Here is a 25,938-nt window from a genome sequence, read left to right as displayed (position 1 = left end):
GCCGGGTGGGACGGCTGTCACCACATTGGGAAGGAGGAGCCGGCAGTTTAGGAGGCAGGAAAGTGTGTGAGCCAGGCAGTGGTCTCTGGGACAGGAAAGAAGAAGGAACAGCCAGGGGCAGAGTGTGGCAGCTGAAGTACAGGGAAGCCGGAGAAGACAGGAGCGGGCGGAACCTCGTAGGGTGAAGCAGTCCGGTGTGGGTCCGGGCTGTGGGTAGCCAGAAGTGGGAGCCGGGCGAAGTGAAGTAGTCAGGCAAGTCGCCCACTTGAGGGAACGCTAGAGTAGACTTTCCCTCAGCTGAAGGAAGCGCCATAACATTGTGCTTTATTACTGCCAAGTGTGAAGAATTGCGAAGAATAAAAGATGTTTGTTGTTTGCATTGACCCACGCCTGAAGAGTATTTGTGCGCCGGAAAACACCTGCACCACCACACTCTGCCCCACAAAGGCACCTCCTGTCCCCCCTGTGACGGCGACGCCAGGGGTAAGCCTGTCAGCAAGGGCCACGACTACAAGGCCGGAGGCTACCCTGGCACCCCGTTACACTCGATTCAGTGCTTCCTCTCTTCTTGCGATCAGCATCCTTTTGCCCAGCCCCGTGTGCATGACGCGTCCTGTGCCATTCACAGGGAGGCCTCCATTGTATTCCGGCGCATGCGCACTTTGATCTACCCAGCTGAGGGCAGAGCAAAGTACTACAAGTGCATCTCAATAAATTAGAATATCATCAAAATGTTAATATTTTTTCAGTAATTCAAGACAAAAAGTGAAACACATATATTATATAGAGTCATTACAAACAGAGTGATCTATTTAAAGTGTTTATTTCTGTTAATGTTGATGAATATGGCTTACAGCCAATGAAAACCCAAAAATCATTATCTCAGAAAATTTAGAATATTATATAAGACCAACTGAAAAAATGATTTTAAACTCAGAAATGTTGGCGCCTACTGAAAAGTCTGTACAGTAAATGCACTCAATACTTGGTCGGGGCTCCTTTTGCATGAATTACTGCATCAATGCGGCGTGGCATGGAGGCGATCAGCCTGTGGCACTGCTGAGGTGTTATGGAAGCCCAGATTGCTTTGATAGCAGCCTTCAGCTCATCACTCAGTTTATATGCAATCATATCTGCAGGTTCCCACAATACTGCAGCTTTGACCGCAGGTAAACTAACCTCAGGTGACCTCATTAAACTCAGTGTGAGGTCACTGAGTTCACAGACCTGCATCTCCTGGCAGAAAACCATGGTTTTCTGCCAGGAGATGCAAATTTGGTGTGGAAATGTCCACCTACTGACAGAAAACAACTCTGAAACGGCGTCAAAACTTTTTTTGTTCATTTTTATCTCTAAGAGATGCAAATTTGGTGCAGAAATATGGTGTATAAGTTTCAGCACCAAATCTGCATCTCCTGGCAAAAAAATGCATCAAAACCGCATCATAATGTTTAAATCTTACTTAAAGATTATAAAGGCTTATTGTGAAGAAGTCTAAAATTTTTGCTAGGACTAAAGGCCCTGTTACACGCATCGATGTATCTAACGATATATCGCCGGGGTCACGGATTCCGTGACGCACATCCGGCATCGTTAGCGACGTTGTTGTGTGTGACACCAACGAACGGCCGTTAATGATGCAAAATACTCACCAAATCGTCCATCGTTGACACGTCGTTCATTTTCAAAAAATCGTTGTTTGTAGAGGACGCAGTTTGTTCGTCGTTCCTGCGGCAGCACACATCGCTACGTGACACCTTGGGAACGGCGACCTACAGCTTACCTGTGGCCGCCAGCAATGAGGAAGGAAGGAGGTGGGCGGGATGTTACAGCCGCTCATCTCCGCCCCTCCGCTTCTATTGGGCGGCCGCTGTGACGCCGCACAAACCGCCCCCTTAGAAAGGAGGCGGTTCACCGGCTACAGCGATGTCGCTAGGCAGGTAAGTCCGTGTGACGGGTCCTAACGATATTGTGCGGCACGGGCAGCGATTTGCCTGTGATGCACAACCGACGGGGGCGGGTACTTTCACCAGCGATATCGCTGCGTGTAAAGCCACCTTTATTTTCAAGGTAGGGCTTATTTTTGGAGAAACACAGTATTATCAAGCTGGGAAGGTGCATGGTTATTGGGCTCTTCCCAGCCTAAAAATACTAGCCCACTGCTGCCCCAGAAGTGGCGCATCACATTAGATGTGCCAATTCTGACAATCCGCCTCGACTCTTCCAGACAGATTGTCTTGGGGCGATGACAATCGGAGGTGATAGTTTATGGTGTTGGAGTCAGCTGTGTAATGTCAGCTCTCATCAAGCTCTGGTGTTAGTAATGGAAAGGCCTCTGTCAGACACCCACATGGGCCTCAATGGGGACAGTGATGATGAAAATGCTGTAGAATATAGCTCTATAAAAGTGAAATAGATAAATAATGAGGGGTGAGAGCTAAACAGAGGTGTGTTTTCATTTTAACTTATATAGAACACAAGAGATATGATTTTCTATTGAAAACATGAGCCTGTGCAGGTTCAAGCAGGGAGCCATTATACGGCAAAGCTGTACATGGCACCTCCCTTTGTCAGCACTCTGGCTGGTTTTCGGCTGCGGAGACTACAATACTGTGACTAATGTGTTTCTTTTCCTGTCTCTCGGGGTGAAAGCTTTACCTTTCAAGCCTCATAGTTGGAAAGGCCCAATTACAAGTCGCTCCTCTTTTTGTTTATCGTAGCAACCACCCGCCCCTTTACTCTGGTGTCAGCTGCTCCAAGCCATTGAATCAAGACATAAACAGGGAGCTTTCTCCTTTCTTCCAGGATCACATGCACAATTTTCTTTCTTTGCAAAGGCATTTTACTCATTTCCAGGATTCCTTCACTTTTGGCCAATACTACATTTTTTAATTCTCTTTTGATCTGTTTTCATCAGCTATTATTTTTATTTATTTTCCTTTTCCAGAGACGTACAACTTCTGCAGACATCCGGGATGCACAGGTTTTTATCGGCCCTTCATCCTTGTAATGCTATACAGCATTTGAATTGCATACGTTAATCTTATTTTTATTTTTTTTTTACCATAAAGACATGAAGGTTGCAGTCTTGGACTTGGGAACTGTCTTTGCTAAATTTTTTAAATCCTCCGTCTCTCCTCTAAGTCCTGGGCCAACCAGTAACCCATTTTCTCAAGGATCTAATGCAGTGAACTCTTCAGGAGCAGCAGTCCCCTCCCTGAGCAGTAAAACACCATTTCTTCTGCTTTCTGCACCCCCATCTCCTCTTCATATTCTTAATACACCAACCACATTGACATCCTCCCTGTCTCGAATTCCCTCTGGGAAAGCTTTGACTCCTAGTCCACACTCAAGTGGTATTTCTGCACCCAGCAGCCCACCACATCCGGTAAAGCCCCAGCCATCGAACTCAGTATCCAGTAATACCACTCAACTCAAGCATCTGAATGAGGAATCATGGATAAATCCTCAACCTTCATCTCCCACACCACAAACCACAATACTGGTACGGCCAGCACCAACTAGTATCAACACGACAACTTCGACAATGCCATCTAACCACCCAACGCGGTCGCCGAGGCTTCTTCAAGAAACATCTGCAACTGGGTGGAACTCCAAATCGATGCTCTTTACCCTGCCTGATATTGGGGAGGAGAGCACAGATTATGAAGACAACCTCTACAACCATGGGTGAGTTGTATCTGAAGAAGAAAGTCCCATCTCAATAAATATAACCCTGCATTATCAGTAATTCCAGTATAACGTGATATCCCATGGTTTTAATTACCAGCCAGACTCTGAATTACTGAGTATTCATGCATACACATGGCTTCAGCTGGTTACACTCTATTCTAGGTGCTCATTGAATCTTTCAGCAGCACCTCCTGCTTCGATTAAGTCTTTGTAGTAGTTCAGTACAATAGCAGCCAAATGTGATGATAGGTGATATAACAGTTTAATGACATGGCTCATTGTGTGATTGAACAATCAGTTTTATTCCCCAAAGCCTGACTATAGTACAAATAAAAGACGACTACGTTACATGTAACAAATGTAACTGTTACACTCATCATATGTAAATGGGAAGAAAAAACATTCATTGAATCAGAAAACCATCTAATCCAATGAAAATATTCATTTTTCAATCATTCCATCTCGATTGTAACAAAGAATGACTGAATCAAAATATAAGAAGCTAAATTTACTACAACATAAAAATGTTTTCTGCAAAAAAAAAATATGACCAGCTGAAAGCAACCTAAAAATGTATGTTTGTGATGTCTGATATATTTACTACTATACAGAGGAAAGGTTCCCGAAAGTAGTGGTCAATTAAAGGGAACCTGTCAGGTACAATATGCACCCAAAACCACGAGCAGTTCTGGGTGCATATTTCTAATCCCTGCTTAATTGTCCCTGTATACACTAGCATAGATAACGGGATCTTTAGAAAAAGTATTTCTAAAGATCCTTTATGATATGCTAATGAGCGCGAGGACTAGTCGCAAGGGCGTTATATCCCCCCACTAGTCCGTCCTCTTAGCATGTTAGTACGCATATAGAGGCGTATTAACATGCTATTCAATGCAGCATCATGAGCGGTGATGCTCGTACCTGTGTTCGCTGTCAATGCTCTTCTGATTGTCGGGCACTTCCGGTCAAGTGCAGCAGACCTCTCTGAATCCGAGAGGTGTACACAAGGCTTCATACTACGCATGACCGGAAGTGCACGGCATTCCGAAACGCGGCACAGCAAACAGAGCTACGTGTGTCACTGTTGGTGATGCTAAATTGAATAGCATGTTAATACGCCCCTGTGGCAATGCTAACATGCTAAGAGGTCGGCTAGTCGAGAGATATAACGCCCTTGGGAATAGTCCCCATTCTCATTAGCATACGATAAAAGATCTTTAGAAATACTTTATCTAAACATCCCTTTATCTATGTTACTAGATACAGGGACGGTTAGGCAGGGATTAGCAATATGCACCCAGAACTGCTCGTGGTTCTGGGTGCATATTGCACCTCACAGGTTCCCTTTAACTAATATGTTTATAATATTTTAAAAATTAAACTACTGTATAATATTTTTTAATTATCTAAAATATTGCTCCATTTGTGAGATAAAGAAATACTTTTGGCTCCTGGGGAAAAAGATTAGGTAGTGTATGGCAATGTGGACATGACGTCTTTTTCAGGTGGGCAAATCCCTTGAATTCTTCAAGAAAAAGATGCTTCTGGAAACACCATCCTATTCTCCGGAAGCGCTTTTTTTAGTATTTTTTGCAGTTAACTAAGCAAATTTTTTATGTTTTTGACCACTGGGGTTTTGGGTGTTTTTTTGCATTTTCCCAGCATTTTTTTATGTTTTTCAAAAATAAAAAAAAACTGTTAGGGGTTCTTCAATCAAAAATTGTGACAAAATGCTCAATCAGATCCCTTGACATTTTGATCCTTCTATTGTCTTGTATTGTAAAGAATAAAGCATCTGCAGAGTTGAAAACGCCCGAAGAATAGTCAGACCTAGAGATGAGCGGACCCGTGACAACCCGGTTAAGTGGGTTCAGCTGAAATTTAAATTAAGTTAGGTTTAGTTTGACCTGAACCCCAACCCCAATGGAAGTGGCTGATTGGCAGTTCGGGTCTCTGCCCACATGCAGCCAGCCATAAACAGAGCACTTCCAGGGTAGGGTGAGTGAGTTTTTTCCCAATGTTTTTGGGGTTGCACACGACATCCAATCACGCTGTTGTTACCCCCAGTGCTGAGCACCGAGCATACCTGAGCACAGCCATGCTCGCGCTAGTGGTGTTCATATGTAAAGCACCCAAACTCCAAATCCAAACTCTGTTTTTTGTGTAACGTACATGTTTGGTACAAACACCGAACAATGAAACTCGAGTTTCCTCATCTCTGATCAGGCCACTTCTTTTAACCACTTCACCTCCTGGAAACTTAAGTCTTTTGAGCATCTTAGAAATGTTTTATCAGCGGGTCGTTCTTACACAAAAATTCATATGATTATTATTTTCGTAACGGTGTGTTTTGTATCGGACTGATCTGAAATAGACATTGTATGCACATACTCTGTTACTGCCAAGATTCTGTCCTAATTTATTCAATTCAGCATGAAATCCCAACTTCAGCTGCTCATCTGGACGCGCTCAGATTCTAATAAACATGTATGGGTTCAATTGAAATGTGCAAGTTGTTGTGCATCCTTGGGTGGCATCCATAGACTTCTTTGGACCTACCTGACTTCATGCTGGCTTCCACAGGGGTGATATGTGCTGCATACCTTTTGCTTGATTGCAGTAAACTTATACAGTTGGGAAATACAAAGAAAACATAGTAAACCATTGCCATTGCACAACATTGTGGCCAATGTATATAATTCTATGGCTATCTATTGTATACAAATATAGGGGTGTACACAGAGCCTGTCATATGAAACACAATATTGCAGTATTTAGCTCCCAAATACTGACAGTGGGCAAAGTAGTCACACATAGTCAAGAATAAAACGGCCATAATGTACTATATACGCATGTTCACAATCAGGGCTGCAGATTTACAGTCAGCACATTTACATGAGGTTTGATTTTAAATTTGCAGCCCACACTCACTTAGCGAGGCATAGGATGAAATCCATAATAATATCTGTATGTAAAATATGGTGATTTTGCTGCATACAGATTTTTTCCATCATGTCTGGTTAGCAACTTGTAACAGACTAGATATTATTCTTGCATATAAAGCAGAAAAATATACGGCACTCACAACTGGTTCTGTTCAAAAATAGCACTTTATTGGGACATCATGTGCAAGATGTGGAATAAAAGAAGCGACAGCTGTTTCGCCTGTCACCACACTTCTTCAGGGTCACAAACCGTGAGCCAGAAAAAAACATAGTGACACGCGAAACAGCTGTTGCTTCCTTTATTCCACATCCTGTGCATGATGTACCAATAAAGTGCTACTTTTGAAGAGAACCAGTGGAGAGTGCCGCATATTTTTCTGCTCTTCATGCCTTAAATGTAACTTGTTTTTTTGGCTGAGCACCACATATACTGGTCAATACCTGAAAAATATCAGATTCCTTGTGTGCTATTTATTAGCTTTATTTGTTTTGCACTGTCACTTTAATCTCTACACTATTTTTGACTCTGTATTGTCAGTTTTGTCTGCATTGTTAATTTGGATCCACTTTATTATAAGATATGATTTCAATTTACTTTATTGTGGCTCCATAATATGATTCTGTACTACTTTATATTTTCTTTCGCACTGTCACTTTAATTGCTTATTACTACCTCATTTCTGCATGCTGTACTGCACTGCCACGTTGGCCCTTGGGACTCATATGCATATTTGTACTTTAACTAAACATATTTATTGTCCAGTTACCTTACTACATATATATTTTGTAATTTTTGGTCTCTTGCATATGTATACACTGATTTTGCTTATCAAATAGATTTTTATTACTAATTTTTGTAAATCTGTACTGTTTCTTACATTTCCTATATATTTTTTTGCGTCTTGCCCATTTTTTTCTTTACATTCAGACCAGTCATTTTCTGTATTAATATCTTCTTGTGATTCTGGGTGCATATTGCACCTGACAGATTCACTTTAATGACAGCAGGTCTGCACTTTGGTGCTCAGCATCTTGTGCACCTTTGGAACTCATTAGACCTTTCGATGTCATGATGCAGGACCATTTCTTGAATGGACCCTAAAAGAAGTTTATGAAACAGGCTTAGCAGCTGACCTGCTCCATATACAACTGCACTCTCCTTTACTTGCTGGAATCTGTCACCCCATCGCAACAGGGTCCCGGTGGGTTGTCATGGTAGCAGGGGGGGTCTAACAAAGTCACCCGTGTCTGCCATGGTAGTAATACAGACGGCTTAATAGAAAAACGCTGACAAGGTGATACACTGCAAAACAGAAGTGTACCAACGACTGATCAATTAGTGTCAAGTATCTTCGAACCAAAAAACTATAAAAACTTACAATTTTTACTTAAGAATATTAAAAGAAAACACCCCCTCTTTTCCTTTGTTTAAAAAAAGTAATAAAATAAACTTGTATTTTCCTGTCCATAAAAGTACAAACTATTAAAATAGTAATTATCTTGCATTTTCAAAAGTTGGAGTTACTGTGTCATTTTGATCACACAGTAAATGTCATAAAAAATGTGACAGTCAAAGTATAGCCATACAAAGTCCGCAAAGTAAATAGAAACCAGCCCATAATAAATGTAGTTGTTAAGAAGCGCGAAACCGCACAGCTGCTTGGCATTCCTTCAATGTGACATAGAATAAGGAGGGCCCTGGTTCAATGTTGCTGATTGTACAGTTGACACCACACATTTACAGTGCCTTGCGAACGTATTCGGCCCCTTTGAATTTTTCAACCTTTTCCCACATTTCAGGCTTCAAACATAAAGATAAAAAATTTAATTTTATGGTGAAGAATCAAAAAGAAGTGGGACACAATTGTGAAGTTGAACGGAATTTATTGCTTATTTTAAACTGAAAATTGGGGCGTGCAATATTATTCATCCCCTTTAAGTCAATAATTTGTAGCTCCACCTTTTGCTGCGATTACAGCTGTAAGTCGCTTGCGGTATGTGTATCAGTTTTGCACATCGAGAGACTGAAATTCTTGACCATTCTTCCTTTGCAAACAGCTGGAGCTGAGTGAGGTTGGATGGAGAGCTTTTGTGAACAGCAGTTTTCAGCTCTTTGCACAGATTCTCGATTGGATTCAGGTCTGGACTTTGACTTGACCCTTCTAACACCTGGATACATTTATTTGTGAACCATTCCATTGAAGATTTTGCTTTATGTTTGGGATCATTGTCTTGTTGAAAGACAAATCTCTGTCCCAGTCTCAGGTCTTTTGCAGACTCCAACAGGTTTTCTTCAAGAATGGTCCTGTATTTGGCTCCATCCATCTTCCCATCAATTTTAACCATCTTCCCTGTCCCTGCTGAAGAAAAGCAGGCCCAAACCATGATGCCGCCACCACCATGTTTGACAGTGGGGATGGTGTGTTCAGGGTGATGAGCTGTGTTGTTTTTACGCCAAACATATCATTTAGCATTGTGCCCAAAAAGTTTGATTTTGGTTCCATTTGACCATAGCACCTTCTTCCACATGTTTGGTGTGTCTCCCAGGTGGCTTATGACAAACTTTAAACAACACATTTTATGGATATCTTTGAGAAATGGCTTTCTTCTTGCCACTCTTCCATAAAGGCCAGATTTATGCAGTGTATGACTGATTTTTGTCCTATGGACAGACTCTCCACCTCAGCTGTAGATCTCTGCAGTTCATCTAGAGTGATTATGGGCCTCTTAGCTGCATCTCTGATCAGTCTTCTCCTTGTTTGAGATGATAGTTTGGATAGACGGCCAGGTCTTGATAGATTTGCAATGGTATGATACTCCTTCTATTTCAATATGATCGCTAGCACAGTGCTCCTTGGGATGTTTACATTTTTGGAAATCTTTTTGTAACCAAATCCCACTTTAAACTTCTCCACAACAGTATCACGGACCTGCCTGTTGTGTTCCTTGGTCCTCATGATGCTCTCTGTGCTTTAAACAGAACACTGAGACTATCACAGAGCAGGTGCATTTATACAGAGACTTGATTACACACAGGGGATTATATTTATCATCATCAGTCATTTAGGACAACATAGGATCATTCAGAGATCCTCAATGAACTTCTGGAGTGAGTTTGCTGCACTGAAAGTAAAGGGGACGAATAATATTGCACGCCCCAATTTTCAGTTTATTCTTTTTTACAAAAGTTTAAAATAAGCAACACATTTCGTTCAACTTCACAATTGTGTCCCACTTGTGGTTGATTCTTCACCATAACATTAACATTTTTATCTTTATGTTTGAAGCCTGAACTGTGGGAAAAGGTTGAAAAATTCAAGGGGGCCGAATACTTTCGCAAGGCACTGTACATACTGTACACTATCTAAAAAGACACATGTGAATGTTTTTCTCACTATGAGACATAAAATCAGAATAAACCTTTCCCATTTTAGGCAAATTAGGAACCAAAATGATTTATATTTGCCAAATGCCAGAATAATGAGAGAGAACATTTTTTTAAGGCATTTTTATTACTTTCTGCAAAGTCAGTTTTGGGTCATTGTCCATTTGGAAGACCCATTTCTGCCCAAGATTTAAGTTCCTATCTGATGTCTTGAGATGTTGCTTCAGTATTGCCACATAATCTTCTTTCCTCATGATGCCATCTATTTTGTGAAGTGCACCAGTCCCTCCTACAGCAAAACAACCCCACAACATGATGATTTCATGTCAGATAGTGAGAAAAATACGCAGATGTGTCTTTATAGATAGTGTATGTAAACGTCTTGTTTCAACTGTAGATTAAAAATCCAATAACTTTTTATTATCACACCAATAAAAATCCAATGACACTTGGCAATATCCAAAAACTGCATAAGAAACCAACGCGTTTCAAACTAGTAAACGTTCTTAGTATATCATAAAAAAAAGTTTACTATTTCAAAACATGTTGATTTCTTATGCAGTTTTTGGATATTGCCACAAGGCTTTGGATTATTATAGAAAATAAAAAACTATTGAATTTTAATCTACAATTAGCAACTTAGACTCTGTTCTATATATACGGTGTGTATATATATATATATATATATATATATATTTGGACACACCTTCTCATCTCTTTGTGCAGCAGGCCTTCATGGTAAAATAGCTGCTAGGAAACCCCTGCTAAGGACAGGCAACAACCAGAAGAGACTTGTTTGGGATAAAGATCACCAGGAATGGACATTAGACCAGTGGAAATCTGTGCTTTGGTCTGATGAGTCCAAATTTTAGATCTTTGGATCCAGCCGCCTTGTCCAATATATATATATATATATATATATATATATATATATATATATACACATTACGAAGAGTTTTGTTTTCAGATCACCATATTGTAGATAGATAATACAGCTCATCCTGGAAAACAAAAACTGTATGGGTCTTAGAAGATGGGAATGAATAATGAAAGTGAAAAAAATCCCCTAAAAATAGTTGTGGCATAAAGGGTTTACCTAAACTGATTTAATACTCATTTGTCCTAATTATTTTAGTTATCCATTAAAACTTATCACTAGCTGCGGGCTCCCTATTTTTATCTTTAACACTGACACATGAATAGAAGCACTTTAGCGTGTCCTTAGTAAACAAACGGAAAATTGTTAAGACAATGACATGAGAAAGTCTGCAGATTCTTCTCTTGCTCTGCTGAGTTCTTTTCACTATTGCCGTTCCCTGGTAGCTCCCAGCATGCACTGCAGGGTTTTGTTCTTTAGGGCTGAGAAGAATGTGTTCCGAGCCTCCTTAATTATAGCCAGAATGTTGGGAGAGGAGCAGCCGCTACAATGAGTCGGCACTGTGCGCCATGTCTTAGAACACCACATAGCGTATCTTTTACCATTGTGGTTATCTACTGGTGTACAGTCAGGGCCAGAAATATTTGGACAGTGACACAAGTTTTGTTATTTTAGCTGTTTACAAAAACATGTTCAGAAATACAATTATATATATAATATGGGCTGAAAGTTCACACTCCCAGCTGCAATATGAGAGTTTTCACATCCAAATCGGAGAAAGGGTTTAGGAATCATAGCTCTGTAATGCATAGCCTCCTCTTTTTCAAGGGACCAAAAGTAATTGGACAAGGGACTCTAAGGGCTGCAATTAACTCTGAAGGCGTCTCCCTCGTTAACCTGTAATCAATGAAGTAGTTAAAAGGTCTGGGGTTGATTACAGGTGTGTTGTTTTGCATTTGGAAGCTGTTGCTGTGACCAGACAACATGCGGTCTAAGGAACTCTCAATTGAGGTGAAGCAGAACATCCTGAGGCTGAAAAAAAAGAAAAAATCCATCAGAGACATAGCAGACATGCTTGGAGTAGCAAAATCAACAGTCAGGTACATTCTGAGAAAAAAGGAATTGACTGGTGAGCTTGGGAACTCAAAAAGGCCTGGGCGTCCACGGATGACAACAGTGGTGGATGATCGCCGCATACTTTCTTTGGTGAAGAAGAACCCGTTCACAACATCAACTGAAGTCCAGAACACTCTCAGTGAAGTAGGTGTATCTGTCTCTAAGTCAACAGTAAAGAGAAGACTCCATGAAAGTAAATACAAAGGGTTCACATCTAGATGCAAACCATTCATCAATTCCAAAAATAGACAGGCCAGAGTTACATTTGCTGAAAAACACCTCATGAAGCCAGCTCAGTTCTGGAAAAATATTCTATGGACAGATGAGACAAAGATCAACCTGTACCAGAATGATGGGAAGAAAAAAGTTTGGAGAAGAAAGGGAACGGCACATGATCCAAGGCACACCACATCCTCTGTAAAACATGGTGGAGGCAACGTGATGGCATGGGCATGCATGGCTTTCAATGGCACTGGGTCACTTGTGTTTATTGATGACATAACAGCAGACAAGAGTAGCCGGATGAATTCTGATGTGTACCGGGATATACTTTCAGCCCAGATTCAGCCAAATGCCACAAAGTTGATCGGACGGCGCTTCATAGTACAGATGGACAATGACCCCAAGCATACAGCCAAAGCTACCCAGGAGTTCATGAGTGCAAAAAAGTGGAACATTCTGCAATGGCCAAGTCAATCACCAGATCTTAACCCAATTGAGCATGCATTTCACTTGCTCAAATCCAGACTTAAGACGGAAAGACCCACAAACAAGCAAGACCTGAAGGCTGCGGCTGTAAAGGCCTGGCAAAGCATTAAGAAGGAGGAAACCCAGCGTTTGGTGATGTCCATGGGTTCCAGACTTAAGGCAGTGATTGCCTCCAAAGGATTCGCAACAAAATATTGAAAATAAAAATATTTTGTTTGGGTTTGGTTTATTTGTCCAATTACTTTTGACCTCCTAAAATGTGGAGTGTTTGTAAAGAAATGTGTACAATTCCTACAATTTCTATCAGATATTTTTGTTCAAACCTTCAAATTAAACGTTACAATCTGCACTTGAATTCTGTTGTAGAGGTTTCATTTCAAATCCAATGTGGTGGCATGCAGAGCCCAACTCGCGAAAATTGTGTCACTGTCCAAATATTTCTGGACCTACCTGTATATTCAAAGATGTATTCAGTCTTTACATGTGCAGGTCACACTGAAGCAGAGGCGTTGCTAGGGACCTAAAAGCTCAGGGGCACGAGCCCAAAGAACATGTCTCCTGATACAACCTTCCCCACTTAAATAAATATTATTATAATTTTTTGTTATAGTGCCATTTATTTCATGGCGCTTAACAAGTGAGTATATATACATGTGCATACCGAACATACATGTATACACTATATCACTAAAAAACACTATACTATAAAACAATATTACCAAAATTACTACTATACAATGCCAAAATAATACCGCTACAAAATGTCCACTACCATTACCACTATATAATGAGTACATAATATTATAATATGACCACTACTAGTACAAACCAACACACAATATACAAAGACCAATAATACCAGCATACACCTACCACTACATAATGACTGAGATGCACTAAGCTGCTACTAAACTAAAGAAAAACTGCTGATATTGCCACCAATTTGTGCCCATATAGCGGTAGAAACCAGTCCTGCCGACCATAGTACAAAGATTACAGTACAGATATATAGTGTAATGACTTACAGCTGACGTTCTTTCTTGTGGAGTTGTTCACTTTTCTCATCTTTTCCATCTGGCCCATACCGACATAATGTCTTCCAACCAAGACTCATCTGTAAAGATTACACATGTGACTTCTCACATTTCCAGCATGGTCCCCCCTGCTCTTCCAGTGTAGAACAGTAACCCCAATTGTTCAAATATTGTGTCATTACTATGATTACCCCTCCATCAATTAATGCTACAAAGACTGAGTGTCAGACAGAGGAGGCACCTAAAAATAATTGTGTCCCATATAAAGTTGTAGAGCTCCCACTGTGCTACATAATGCCTGATATGCTTCTTTCCTTTAAAAGTTATAATATCTCAAGTACCCCCTTCAAACAACAAATACCCTAGAGCAGAGGTCTCAAACTCGACAGGGTATATGGGCTGCACATGGGAAAAAAATAATTTGGGGAAGCCGCATTGATTGCAGGATATAGTTTTTATTTATTTTTATTGGTGCCATGTTGTTTTTCTCTACACCTTTTGGATCACTGTTTTCGAACATTTTTTGCTCATTTATTAGAACAAACATACACTGTTTTGTCTAAAAAAAAAAATATATATATATATATATATATATATATATATATATATATATATACACACATTTTTGATGGTAAAAAAAAGTCATGCTTTTTTATTTTTTGTCTACATTTTATCCCTATGCGGTAAGTAATATAGTTTTACAGTTAGTTAGTACCATATAGTAATTTTGGCCAACATCTTTTAGTAATGTGCCCCATCCTGTTCCACTTCTTGATGTACTGTTCCCATCCTGGTCCCCATACTGTAGTAATGTACCCATCCTTGTCCCTATCCTGTAGTAATGTGTCCATCCTGTAGTAATGTGCCCATCCTTTCCTTTTTTTAGAAATGTGCCCCTTCCTTGTCCTCATCCATTAGTAATGTGCCCCAGGCTTGTCCCTTTTAACTAATGTGCCCCTTCCTTGTCCCCATCCTGTAGTAATGTGTTCATCCTGTAGTAATGTGCCCCCTCCTTGTTCCCTTTTACTAATGTGCCCCATTCTTGTCCCCATCCTGTAGTAATATGCTCCATCCTATAGTAATGTGGCCTACCTTGTCCCCTTTTACTAATGTGCCCCACCTTTGTCCCCATTTTGTAGTAATGTGCCCATCCTTGTTCCCTTTTACTCTCTTATTACTGTATGATGGTCCCTACAGCTCCCTATACACTGTATGATGATCCCCACAGGTCCTATAACCTGTTATTTACTTGACCCCACTTCTTCCTATATATTGTATTATGGCCTCACAACCTCTTATATGCTTTATCAAGTTCTACACTTCTACTAATATACAATTTAACCCACTGGCGGACGCAGACAGAAAAGGACCCCTTTGCAAGAACAATATTTGTTCCCTTTACAGCTCATAAAAATGTACAATTCTACCTGCTTTGGCGGTAGAAATGGCCCCCAACATCTTGGGTCCCTGTGCGGTTGCACCAGCTGCACCAATAATATATCTGTCCCTGGTTTAAACCCTTCATGACCATATGATTTTCCATCTTTGCACTTTGTTTTTTCTTTCCCTTCTTTCAAGAACCATAACATTATACTTTTGCATTCCATGCACATAGCCATAGTGGGTTATACTTTTGAAAAACACCATTCATTTTATCATGTGATGCACTGGAAAGCAGGAAAAAAATTCAAAGTACAATAAATTGCAAAAAAGTTCAATTCCACAATTGTTTTTTTTTATTTGCCATGTTTACTCTATGGTAAAACTGACCAGGGTCTATGATTCTCAAGGTCAGTAAGAATATGCAGATACCAAACATGTATAGTTTTTATATTTTTTTGTTTAAGCGGTGAAAACAATTTGAAAATGTGTAAAAAAAAAAGTTTTCTTATGTCGCCATTTTCCATTACCCGTCTCATTTTTCAGAATCTGGGGCTGTGTGAGGGCTTATTTTTTGCATCTTTACTAATATCATTTCGGAGAAGATGTGATGTGTTGATTGCCTCTTATTGCAACGTTGAGGCAGGCAAAAAAAGTAATTCTGGTAGATCAGACTTTTAATAATGCAGCGATACCAAATATCTGTATTTTAATTATTTTAATTTAAATGGAGTAAAAGATTTGAACTTGTGTATTTTTTAATTTTTTTCAGAATTTTAAAAACCTTTTTATGTAAACGTTTCACTGTATTTAAAAGTCTCCTTAGAGGACTTAAAGTTGCATGTGATCGCTTGTGGTATACAGAGCAGGTCATCAGCATTGCTATGTATTGAGAAAATCATGGTCTCCTATGAATGCCAGTTAAATGCTGGCTTTCACAGGAGAACCGTCAAGACAGGTACGGAGTAGAGATGAGCGAACCCAAGGTTTGGTGTTCATACCAAACAAAGACTTTACATAAAAACAGAGTTCGGGTTCAGAGTTCGGGTGCTTTAATATACAAACCACGAGCATCGCTGTGCTTAGGTACACTCAGTGCTCAGCCCAGTGCTATCCGCTTGCAGTGTCTGAACAGCTTGAACTGGGGGTAACAACAGCATGATCAGATGTAGTGTGCACTAAACAAAAAAAATATGGAAAACGTTTGCCCACATGCCCCCGGAAATACTCTGTTCATGGCTGGATGCACGTTGTCGGGGACCCAAACTGACCAATGGGTGACTTCCCCATGGGGTTCAGGTCAAATCCGAGGCACAAACAGAACTTTATCTAAAGTCCAGCTGAACCCGCCAAACCAAACTTCCACAGGTCCGCTTGCTCATCTCTAGGACTTCAACAGACACTCAGTTTTCATGGCCACCCGTCGGGGCCTTGTGATCCTGTCACATCCTCTGATGCCACAATTACTGTCCTCTTGTCTTGATTGACATGGCTAAGGCTCCTATGTCATCCAGTCTATAGCGCCTCCAAAGCTCCTGTTTCCTCCAATACAGGCGTGAACAAACTGTGGGTGACAAAGACAAAGTCCTCCTGGTCAATCAAGGCAGGAGAGAAGGTGAATCAGGGCCATAGTGAGCGATCACCAGATATCCGGAAGCCGACTCAGACTCGCGTTCTCTATTTGCTTTATTACTGCTCTCTGTTATCAGCTTCTCATTTCCCGCCATGTTGTTTGCTGTTTTTATTTCTTCATCCAGTGACCTCATCTGCTTCTCATTATCTGCACTAGCATTCTGTCATCTGGGTCTCATTGTGTGAGCTATTGTCCTCTGTTGTCTGTCTCCCAACCCCCCTGTTTGTATTCTGTCATTTGCTTGTTATCCACCCCTTGTGCCTGTGTTCTAGAATTCTCTGTTATCAGCCTGCTTGTATTCTGTATTTTTTTGCATGTTATCCCATGCACCATTGTTCTTTATCAGCCTATAACTCCTTGTGTCTATGGTCTGTGCTCTGGGTTTCTTGTCATCAATCACTTCTGCCTGTGTTCTCTGTTATCAGCCTATCACTCCTTGTGCCTGTTTTTTTGTGTTAGTTGCTTGTTACCCCATGTGCCTTTGTTACTGGTTGTTGGCCTGCCACTCCCTGTGTCTCTATTCTTTGCTTGCAACCCCATGTGCTTGTGTAGCACCCCTGAGGTCATTAGGGATCTACAAGGTACTGCATCCCCACCAGAATGCACGGCCTACCCCCTAGGAACCCGGAAGAACAGTGCCGGTAACAAAAAAGCATTCCAGTTAATCCCTGTTTTCCCCAATTTCCCCATAGACTGGTACCAGGCTAGGGTTGGACCAATGGATGGCCACCTAGAGGTGGAGCCAATCCAGTCCATTAGACGACCAGGTGGGAGGGGCAGACAGTGGACAGTCAGACAGTAGTCTGTAGGAGTCGGTGACAGAGAGAGGAAGCGAGTAGACGCACTGACAGGAGTGAAACAGTGACCTGAGGGCCCAGGCGGTTGGTTGCTGGTGGAGTACGGTGGAGTACTCCCGGAACCACAGCACCGACAGGGTACAGAATCCTAGGTCAGGCAAACGCTCCAAGCAGACCTGATAAAACCTGCACAGTGACGGAACCATCAAGGACCTCACTGACCTTGAAGTTCGGGACACAGTAGCAACGGGATAAGTGGGGAACAGGACTAGAGACTCCGATCCCACAGGGTTCACGCTACCGTCATACGTACTGCCGTTAAGAGACTACCATGAGGGGACCCCCAGCTGCTCCAACCAAAGAGAGGTGGAGGGAAAGAAGCCACCAGGTTACTAAACCGGCACTGGGACTAAGGGGACCTGCGGTCAACATCAGTCTTCCTCGGGTGACCAGTTTACATCTTGCCGTGAGTAAAGGAACCAGTTACACTGCAACCCCTTGTGTGGCATATCTTGTTTCAACATCCATCTACATCACCTATCATCTGGGGCCTGGCCCTGCTTGCGGAGGGCCTAACATCCAGGCTGCCACTAACACCAGCCCCATTAGTGAAAACTGTGCAGCGGCGGCTCCATCCACATAGCCAAAAACCGCAAGTGGCATCACATGATAAACTTTCATTTAATTTCCCTGTAAATATTCCCCTTTTAAAAAATCACCCAGGGCACGGAACCAGGCAATAGCCACCAAGTGACATTCCCCAGTTATACACCGCCCAGGACCGAGTACCCCATAACTCTGGGCGACACACTTGTGTTCTCTGTTATCAGCCTGTTCCTTGTGGTTGCTCCCTTTGCTTGTGATAGCTGTGTGTCCTTTGGTCCTGGTTGCCGTTTCCTCTGCTGCTCCTCTCAGTCAGGTGCAGTGAGCTAAGGTTAAACTGTGAGAGGCAGAGCCGCTATATCCCGGCGGCTGCAGCAGCTCTTGGCATTGCCGGAGTGATGCTCAAAGAGGCACAGCAGAGCCAGGATTGGTGGAACGAGCTGCCCCCTTCTCCACACACTGCAAAGAGTGGTCACATGACTCACTCTCTGCACTCTGATTGGAGCTTCATCCTCCCTTCTGTGCCGGCCCTGCCAGGGATTGAACTGTGGTGGCGCCATGGTGACACTGACACAGTTCCATGCAGTGGTTGTAGAAGATTCGGGGCTCCGGGCAAGAAGTTTGGGCCTGGAGCCCTGGATCTTTGATGCTAGCGACGCCCCTACACTGAAGACAGAGTCCATTTAAAGAGGTGGTACACTACTAGCAAAACCCCTTCTCATTCCACGTTTCCCCAATTAAAATAAAAAGGCTCACATCCAGTGCCAGCATCATTTCAGCGGTGCCAGGGTTGGGTTTGCTCTGCCGTGAGGTTGTAATTTCACACGAACCCTGCACCCAGTCACTGCCAGCTTCTCTCTCCTCTCCTTCAGACATATGAGTTAATCTTCAGCCGCTGTTCACTTCTTCTTGATTATTCCTGCATCCGAAGGCGAGGAGAGAGAGAAGCAGGCGGTGATTAGGCGTGAGGCTCGGTTGAAGTCACAACCTCATGTGAGCCCCAGGAACGCAAATGCTGACACTTCAAAAAACACCGCCAGTAACAGAGGTGAGCATAAACCTTTTTATTTTAATGGGGGAAATGTGTGAAATGAGAAGGGGTTGTCCCAGTAGAGTGTAAGCATGTGATGGGAGGCAAACAATGAGGAGATAGTGGTAACCGAATTAACAACGGTTTATTAACTTTATACAAATTAAGGATTAGTGCTTTAAATATTGGACAAGGGTATAGCACAAATAATAGTGGTAAATATAGTTATTTAACAGTGAAGAAATCAGCCACATAAGTATACGGAATACAACCACAGTATTATTTACGTTATTATTTGTACCACCAAGTAAGGCCCAGTCACACTAAACAACTTACCAGCGATCCCAACAACGATACAACCTGATAGGGATCGCTGGTAAGTTGCTAGGAGGTCGCTGGTGAGATGTCACACTAAGCGACGCTCCAGTGATCCCACCAGCAACCTGACCTGGCAGGGATCGCTGGAGCGTCGCTACACGTGGAAGCGATGCTGCTCTTGGTAACTAAGGTAAATATTGGGTAACCAACCCGATATTTACCTTGGTTACCAGCGCACACTGCTTAGCGCTGGCTCCCTGCACACCTAGCCACAGTACACATCGGGTTAATTACCCGATGTGTATGTCACGGGCGGAGGAGGGAACGCTGCGCTCTCCCACTGCTCGGGTCCGGCCGCTGCTGCTGCTGCGGCTGCTGCTCGGTGGTGGCTCGAGCGGTGGGCCGGATCCCGGGGACTCGAGCGGCGCTCCTCGCCCGTGAGTGAAAAGGGTGGGGATTGGATGGTGGGGATTTGGATATTGTCCGTGACGCCACCCACGGTTGTAGTGATATTGGTGACACCATCGCTGCTCTGGACGGGGATCCCGGGAGCGGTGACAGGGAGCAGCTTTGATGTTAGTTCTCCCCTCCGTGGGTAGGGGGTTGGTTGTCCCGGGGCCCGGTGATGGGGTAGGAATGGATGACAGGCGGGTTACAGGGCCTGGTGAGGTGCAGGGTCGCGGGGGCAGCGCTGTGCCGCACGGCACGGTGGTACTCACTCAGCCAATGATGAGGACACAATTCTCGGTAAAACACACGGCTGGATGGACGGGTCCCACAGACGGCTGCGGTGTTGTTTCTCCCGGCAGGTTCATGGTGACTGCCTTTCCCTGCACCTATGTATGGTGGATGGTTCCAATGGGTTCCCACCGGTAACCCGCTCCCCAGCTTGGATATGGGCTGGAGGAGCCCCTTTTGCCCGCAGGCTCTGGCCCTGGGAATGGTAGCCTTGGCGGTGGCTGTGTTTCCCTCTCACGGTTGGACTGTTGCCTTCTGTCGGGACTTGACTGCTGGGAAACCCAGGAGGTCCCCTTCGCTAACGAATTTGGCAAATTCACGGCGACTCCTAGCCTTGCCGGGGTCCGTAAGCCCCTGCCAGGTCGTGCTGACTTCTCTTTGCGTACCGGTCCGGTACCGTCGGGCCACCGCCCGTCCACGGTCCTTACGGTAGACTCCGATAGGCCACTCCTGCAGACGGTCACCACCGTCTGCCAACCTTGCTGTACCGCCCGGGCCACACACCCAGACGCTGTCAGTTAGTTGCTCCACTACCACTTTCCTTCCTCTCACTTTCACCTCCAAAACTGATCTGTTTACTTTTCCCGCCTCCAGGACTGTGAACTCCTCGGTGGGCGGGGCCAAGTGCCTGGCCCACCCCCTGGTGTGGACATCAGCCCCTGGAGGAAGGCAACAAGGGTTTTGTGTCTGACTTCGGTGTGCCTGACCGGGAGTGTGGAGTGTGTTGGTGTTGTTCTCTGTGGCCCCTGGCTTGTCCAGGGCGCCACATTCCCCCCTAGTTAAATGCAGACCGTCCGCGGGCTGCCCGTCCATCATTGGTTTTATTTTCACAAACTGAAAAATATGAAAAACGGTAACACATTACAATTAAAATAACATCTTCCCACATCGGGAGGTACTCTTACTTAAACGTTACTGTTACGGCTTCCGCTCTCTCCCACCCAAGCAACCTGGCCCTGATGTTGTGCCTAAGCAAACGGGCAGCACCCCTTGACCCCAGTCCAGCACAAGTTGCCCGAGCAGGTTCTGTCCTTTTCAAGGGACCCACGTCCATGGGGAACCCCTGAAACCCCGAGAGGATCGCCACCGGTTCCGGTGGTGGCTGGGCCCCAGCCTGCTCCACTGCAAGCCCTTCCTCCAATCTGCTTCTCTGGAGGCGGTAACGGTGAAAGCCACAACAACATTATTTACATGCCACAAGTTTGTGGTTGCCCTGCTAGTTCTCGGGCCTGTTCGTAGCAGTTTCTACGCATAATTTGAAAAGGGGGGGTCCCAACGGGGACCAGTTGCCGGCAACGACCGGTTTCAATCAAGCAGCAAATCAGGTGACTCTCAGTTGATTATTCTTATCATTCATTTTCAAAACATCTAAACGGTACTTTGGTGGTCCCAACGGGGAACAACTGCAACGGTACTCCGCTGCCCTTACTCCGACTCTTCGGTGTCGGCTGGGGGAGGGGACGCGGTGGACACCCGGGCCTCCTGGCTGCCCCTCAGCTTGGCATCCAGCGTAAACCACCCCCTCTCCCCACAGTGCCGGGTGTACTGTACCAAGTCGCCCGGCATCAAGTTACGGCCTGGGTGCTCCTCCGGCAGGTGGGCATTAACATCCCGCCGGGCTATGAAGACTTCGGCCTCCAGGCCCGGTTCATATATGAAGCCATAGCCCCGGCGGACATCAAACTGCCTCACCTGCCCTTCATACAGGGGGCCCCGGACATGGAAGGTCGCTTGGCGGAGGCTCTCCTTCTCCCGGATCGTACGGGCTACCATCTCCGCCTTCTTCCTTTCCCTTTCCGCAATCTCAGGGCCCAGCGGTGTCGGCTTCTTGTCCCAATACGGTGCTGCTGCGAGCTCCGGCGCACGGGTCGGGCCCCGCGAGACCTTCTGGACACGGCCCACCACTGGCAATCTGGGTGGAAGGTCCCGCGGTGACTTGGCCTGGGGTGCTGCTTTGCAGCGGCAACCCGGCGCAACCTCAGCTGAGGTGTGGGGGATGGGCACAGGGGCTTTCTTCCGTGGGGCTTTCTGCACGGAGCGGCCTGTCGGCTCCGGCTCGGGGGAAGTCTCTGTAAATGCCTCCGGCTCGGGCTTCTGAACTTTCTAGGGCAGCACTTCCGGTCGGTCACGGGCTCCGGCTACAGGTCGATCCGCCTGGGCGGACATGCAGGGTACCGCTACCGGTTGCGGGGGTAGCGGGCCTAGTGGCGGGGTCACGGCAGCCGATATGGGTAGCGAGGGAGGTAGCAGGGCGAGAGGGTTCAGACCAGGTCCCGCAGCCACGATGACCGACCCACTAGGGGTACCGGGGCGTGGGTCACTCACCCTCCCTTCCAAAGCTCCCTACTCTTCGCGTCTCCGTACGGTCGCTATAACCTCCGCCATGTCGGCCTCCCACTCCTCCAAGAGAAGCTGCATCTTGACCTGCAGTCGTTGTTGGAGCTGCGCGATCCGGATCTCCACCCACGCCACGGTTCCAGGCGCGGGGGCTACGGTGCTACGGGACGGCATATACATCTTGCTGGCGGCCTCTCCCAGGAACAAGATGGCCGCAGGGTCCTGGCGTCCCTACTTTTTTAGCCGCGGGCTACATGCGGCTGGGGTTTTGGCCTTCGCGCCTCTACTACTCGAGGAGACGCTCGAGCGGGAATTCTTCGCGCCCAAGATGGCGGCTTCTCCAAATTTTCGGCCAGACACCTCCGGCGGTCACACAAGGCACACTTCCACCAGTTGGTAAAACGGTAGGATCCTGTTCGTGAAGCCAAGTTGTCGTGGGCAGAGGAGGGGACGCTGCGCTCTCCCACTGCTCGGGTCCGGCCGCTGCTGCTGCGGCTGCTGCTCAGTGGTGGCTCGAGCGGTGGGCCGGATCCCGGGGACTCGAGCGGCGCTCCTCGCCTGTGAGTGAAAAGGGTGGGGATTGGATGGTGGGGATTTGGATATTGTCCGTGACGCCACCCACGGTTGTGGTGATATTGGTGACACCACCGCTGCTCTGGACGGGGATCCCGGGAGCGGTGACAGGGAGCAGCTTTGATGTTAGTTCTCCCCTCCGTGGGTAGGGGGTTGGTTGTCCCGGGGCCCGGTGATGGGGTAGGAATGGATGACAGGCGGGTTACAGGGCCTGGTGAGGTGCAGGGTCGCGGGGGCAGCGCTGTGCCACACGGCACGGTGGTACTCACTCAGCCAATGATAAGGACACAGTTCTCGGTAAAACACACGGCTGGATGGACGGGTCCCACAGACGGCTGCAGTGTTGTTTCTCCCGGCAGGTTGATGGTGACTGCTTTTCCCTGCACCTATGTATGGTAGATGGTTCCAATGGGTTCCCACCGGTAACCCGCTCCCCAGCTTGGATATGGGCTGGAGGAGCCCCTTTTGCCCGCAGGCTCTGGCCCTGGGAATGGTAGCCTTGGCGGTGGCTGTGTTTCCCTCTCACGGTTGGACTGTTGCCTTCTGTCGGGACTTGACTGCTGGAAAACCCAGGAGGTCCCCTTCGCTAACGAATTTGGCAAATTCACGGCGACTCCTAGCCTTGCCGGGGTCCGTAAGCCCCTGCCAGGTCGTGCTGACTTCTCTTTGCGTACCGGTCCGGTACCGTCGGGCCACCGCCCGTCCATGGTCCTTACGGTAGACTCTGATAGGCCACTCCTACAGACGGTCACCACCGTCTGCCAACCTTGCTGTACCGCCCGGGCCACACACCCGGACGCTGTCAGTTAGTTGCTCCACTACCACTTTCCTTCCTCTCACTTTCACCTCCAAAACTGATCTGTTTACTTTTCCCGCCTCCAGGACTGTGAACTCCTCGGTGGGCGGGGCCAAGTGCCTGGCCCACCCCCTGGTGTGGACATCAGCCCCTGGAGGAAGGCAACAAGGGTTTTGTGTCTGACTTCGGTGTGCCTGACCGGGAGTGTGGGGTGTGTTGGTGTTGTTCTCTGTGGCCCCTGGCTTGTCCTATGTGCGCAGGCAGCAGGGAGCCGGCTTCTGCGGACGTTGGTAACCACAGTAAACATCGGGTAACCAAGAAGCCCTTCCCTTGTTTACCTGATATTTACCTTCGTTACCAGCGTCCGCCGCTCTCACACTGCCAGTGCCGGCTCCCTGTTCCCTGCACACAGCCACAGTACACATCGGGTTAATTACCCGATGTGTAGTCTGGCTATATGTGCAGAGAGCATGGAGCCGGCACTGACAGCGTGAGAGCGGCGGACGCTGGTAACGAAGGTAAATATCGGGTAACCAAGGGAAGGGCTTCTTGGTTACCCGCTGTTTACCGTGGTTACCAGCGTCCGCAGAAGCCGGCTCCTGCTGCCTGCACATTTAGTTGTTGCTCTGTCGCTGTCACACACAGCGATGTGTGCTTCACAGCGGGAGAGAAACAACTAAAAAATGGCCCAGGACATTCAGCAACAACCAACGACCTCACAGCAGGGGCCAGGTTGTTGCTGGATATCACACTAAGCAACATCGCTAGCAAGTTGTGCATCAGCAGCGATGTTGCTAGCGATGTTGCTTAGTGTGACGGTACCTTAACGGTTCCCATCGGCATTGTCTTATCTAAATCCCTCTAGCAGTAAAATGTCTGTCAGCCTTCTCGTCAATGTAATCTGCTTATCGAAAAAATACTAAACAGTGCCCAGGCCCAAAAGGCCACGTCTCTCTAAGCAACATCGCTAACGACATCGCTGCTGAGTCACGGTTTTTGTGATGCAACAGTGATCTTGCTAGCGATGTCGCTGTGTGTGACATCCAGCAATGACCTGGCCCCTGCTGTGAGGTCGCTGGTCGTTGCTGAATGTCCTGGACCATTTTTTGGTCGTTGCTCTCCCGCTGTGAAGCACACATCGCTGTGTTTGACAGTGAGGGAGCAACGATCTGAATGTGCAGGGAGCAGGGAGCCGGCTTCTGCGGACGCTGGTAACCAAGGTACACATCGGGTAACCAAGCAAAGGCTTTGCTTGGTTACCCGATATTTACCTTGGTTACCAGCATCCGCAGCTTCTAGAAGCTGGCTCCCTGCTCCCTGCACACGCAGCCAAGGTATACATCGGGTAACTATAAGCAAAGCGCTTTGCTTAGTAACCCGATGTGTACCATGGTTACAAAGCACAGCGTCGTTACACGGGACGCTGGTGGCTGATGTCTGATCGTTGTGGAGATCTGCCTGTTTGACAGCTCACCAGCGACCATGTAGCGACGCTCCAGCGATCCCTGCCAGGTCAGATCGCTGGAGCGTCGCTTAGTGTGACGGTACCTTAACAGGGTTGAAGACTTCATACACTATGCCACAAGTCCAAGTTGAGGGACCTCTGCACACACTTTACTGGTTTGCCGCCATCATGCTCTGAAGCATTCCCTTAAGCCTGCTTTACACATTACAATGTATCGTGCGATCGCATTTGCGATCGCACCCGCCCCCATCGTTTGTGCGGCACGGGCAATTTGTTGCCCGTGTCGCACAATCCTGTAACCCCCCGTCACACGTACTTACCTCCCGAACGACCTCGCTGTGGGCGGCGAACATCCACTCCCTGAAGAGGAAGGGACGTTCATCACAGCGACGTCACACAGCGGCCGGCCAATAGAAGCGGAGGGGCGGAGATGAGCGGGACGTAAACATCCCGCCCACCTCCTTCCTTCAGCATTGCCGGCGGCCGCAGGTAAGCTGCAGTTCACTGTTC

The 25,938-nt window shown here is 45.9% G+C and overlaps 1 protein-coding gene across 2 annotated transcripts in view; it reads left to right on the top strand.

Moving 5' to 3' along the window:
* Window positions 1–3,073: 3,073 nt before the first annotated feature.
* FAM149A (family with sequence similarity 149 member A) overlaps window positions 3,074–25,938 on the top strand; it is a 239,636-nt gene continuing 216,771 nt past the window's right edge. For both annotated transcript variants that reach the window (XM_075334536.1, XM_075334528.1), the window contains exon 1: window positions 3,074–3,690. In XM_075334536.1, the coding sequence (XP_075190651.1) occupies window positions 3,074–3,690 (617 nt within the window). The remainder of the gene's footprint in view (window positions 3,691–25,938) is intronic.

This window comes from Anomaloglossus baeobatrachus, chromosome 1, assembly GCF_048569485.1.
Source record: "Anomaloglossus baeobatrachus isolate aAnoBae1 chromosome 1, aAnoBae1.hap1, whole genome shotgun sequence".
Taxonomy (NCBI): domain Eukaryota; kingdom Metazoa; phylum Chordata; class Amphibia; order Anura; family Aromobatidae; genus Anomaloglossus; species Anomaloglossus baeobatrachus.
This window is presented reverse-complemented; position numbering and strand designations above follow the sequence as displayed.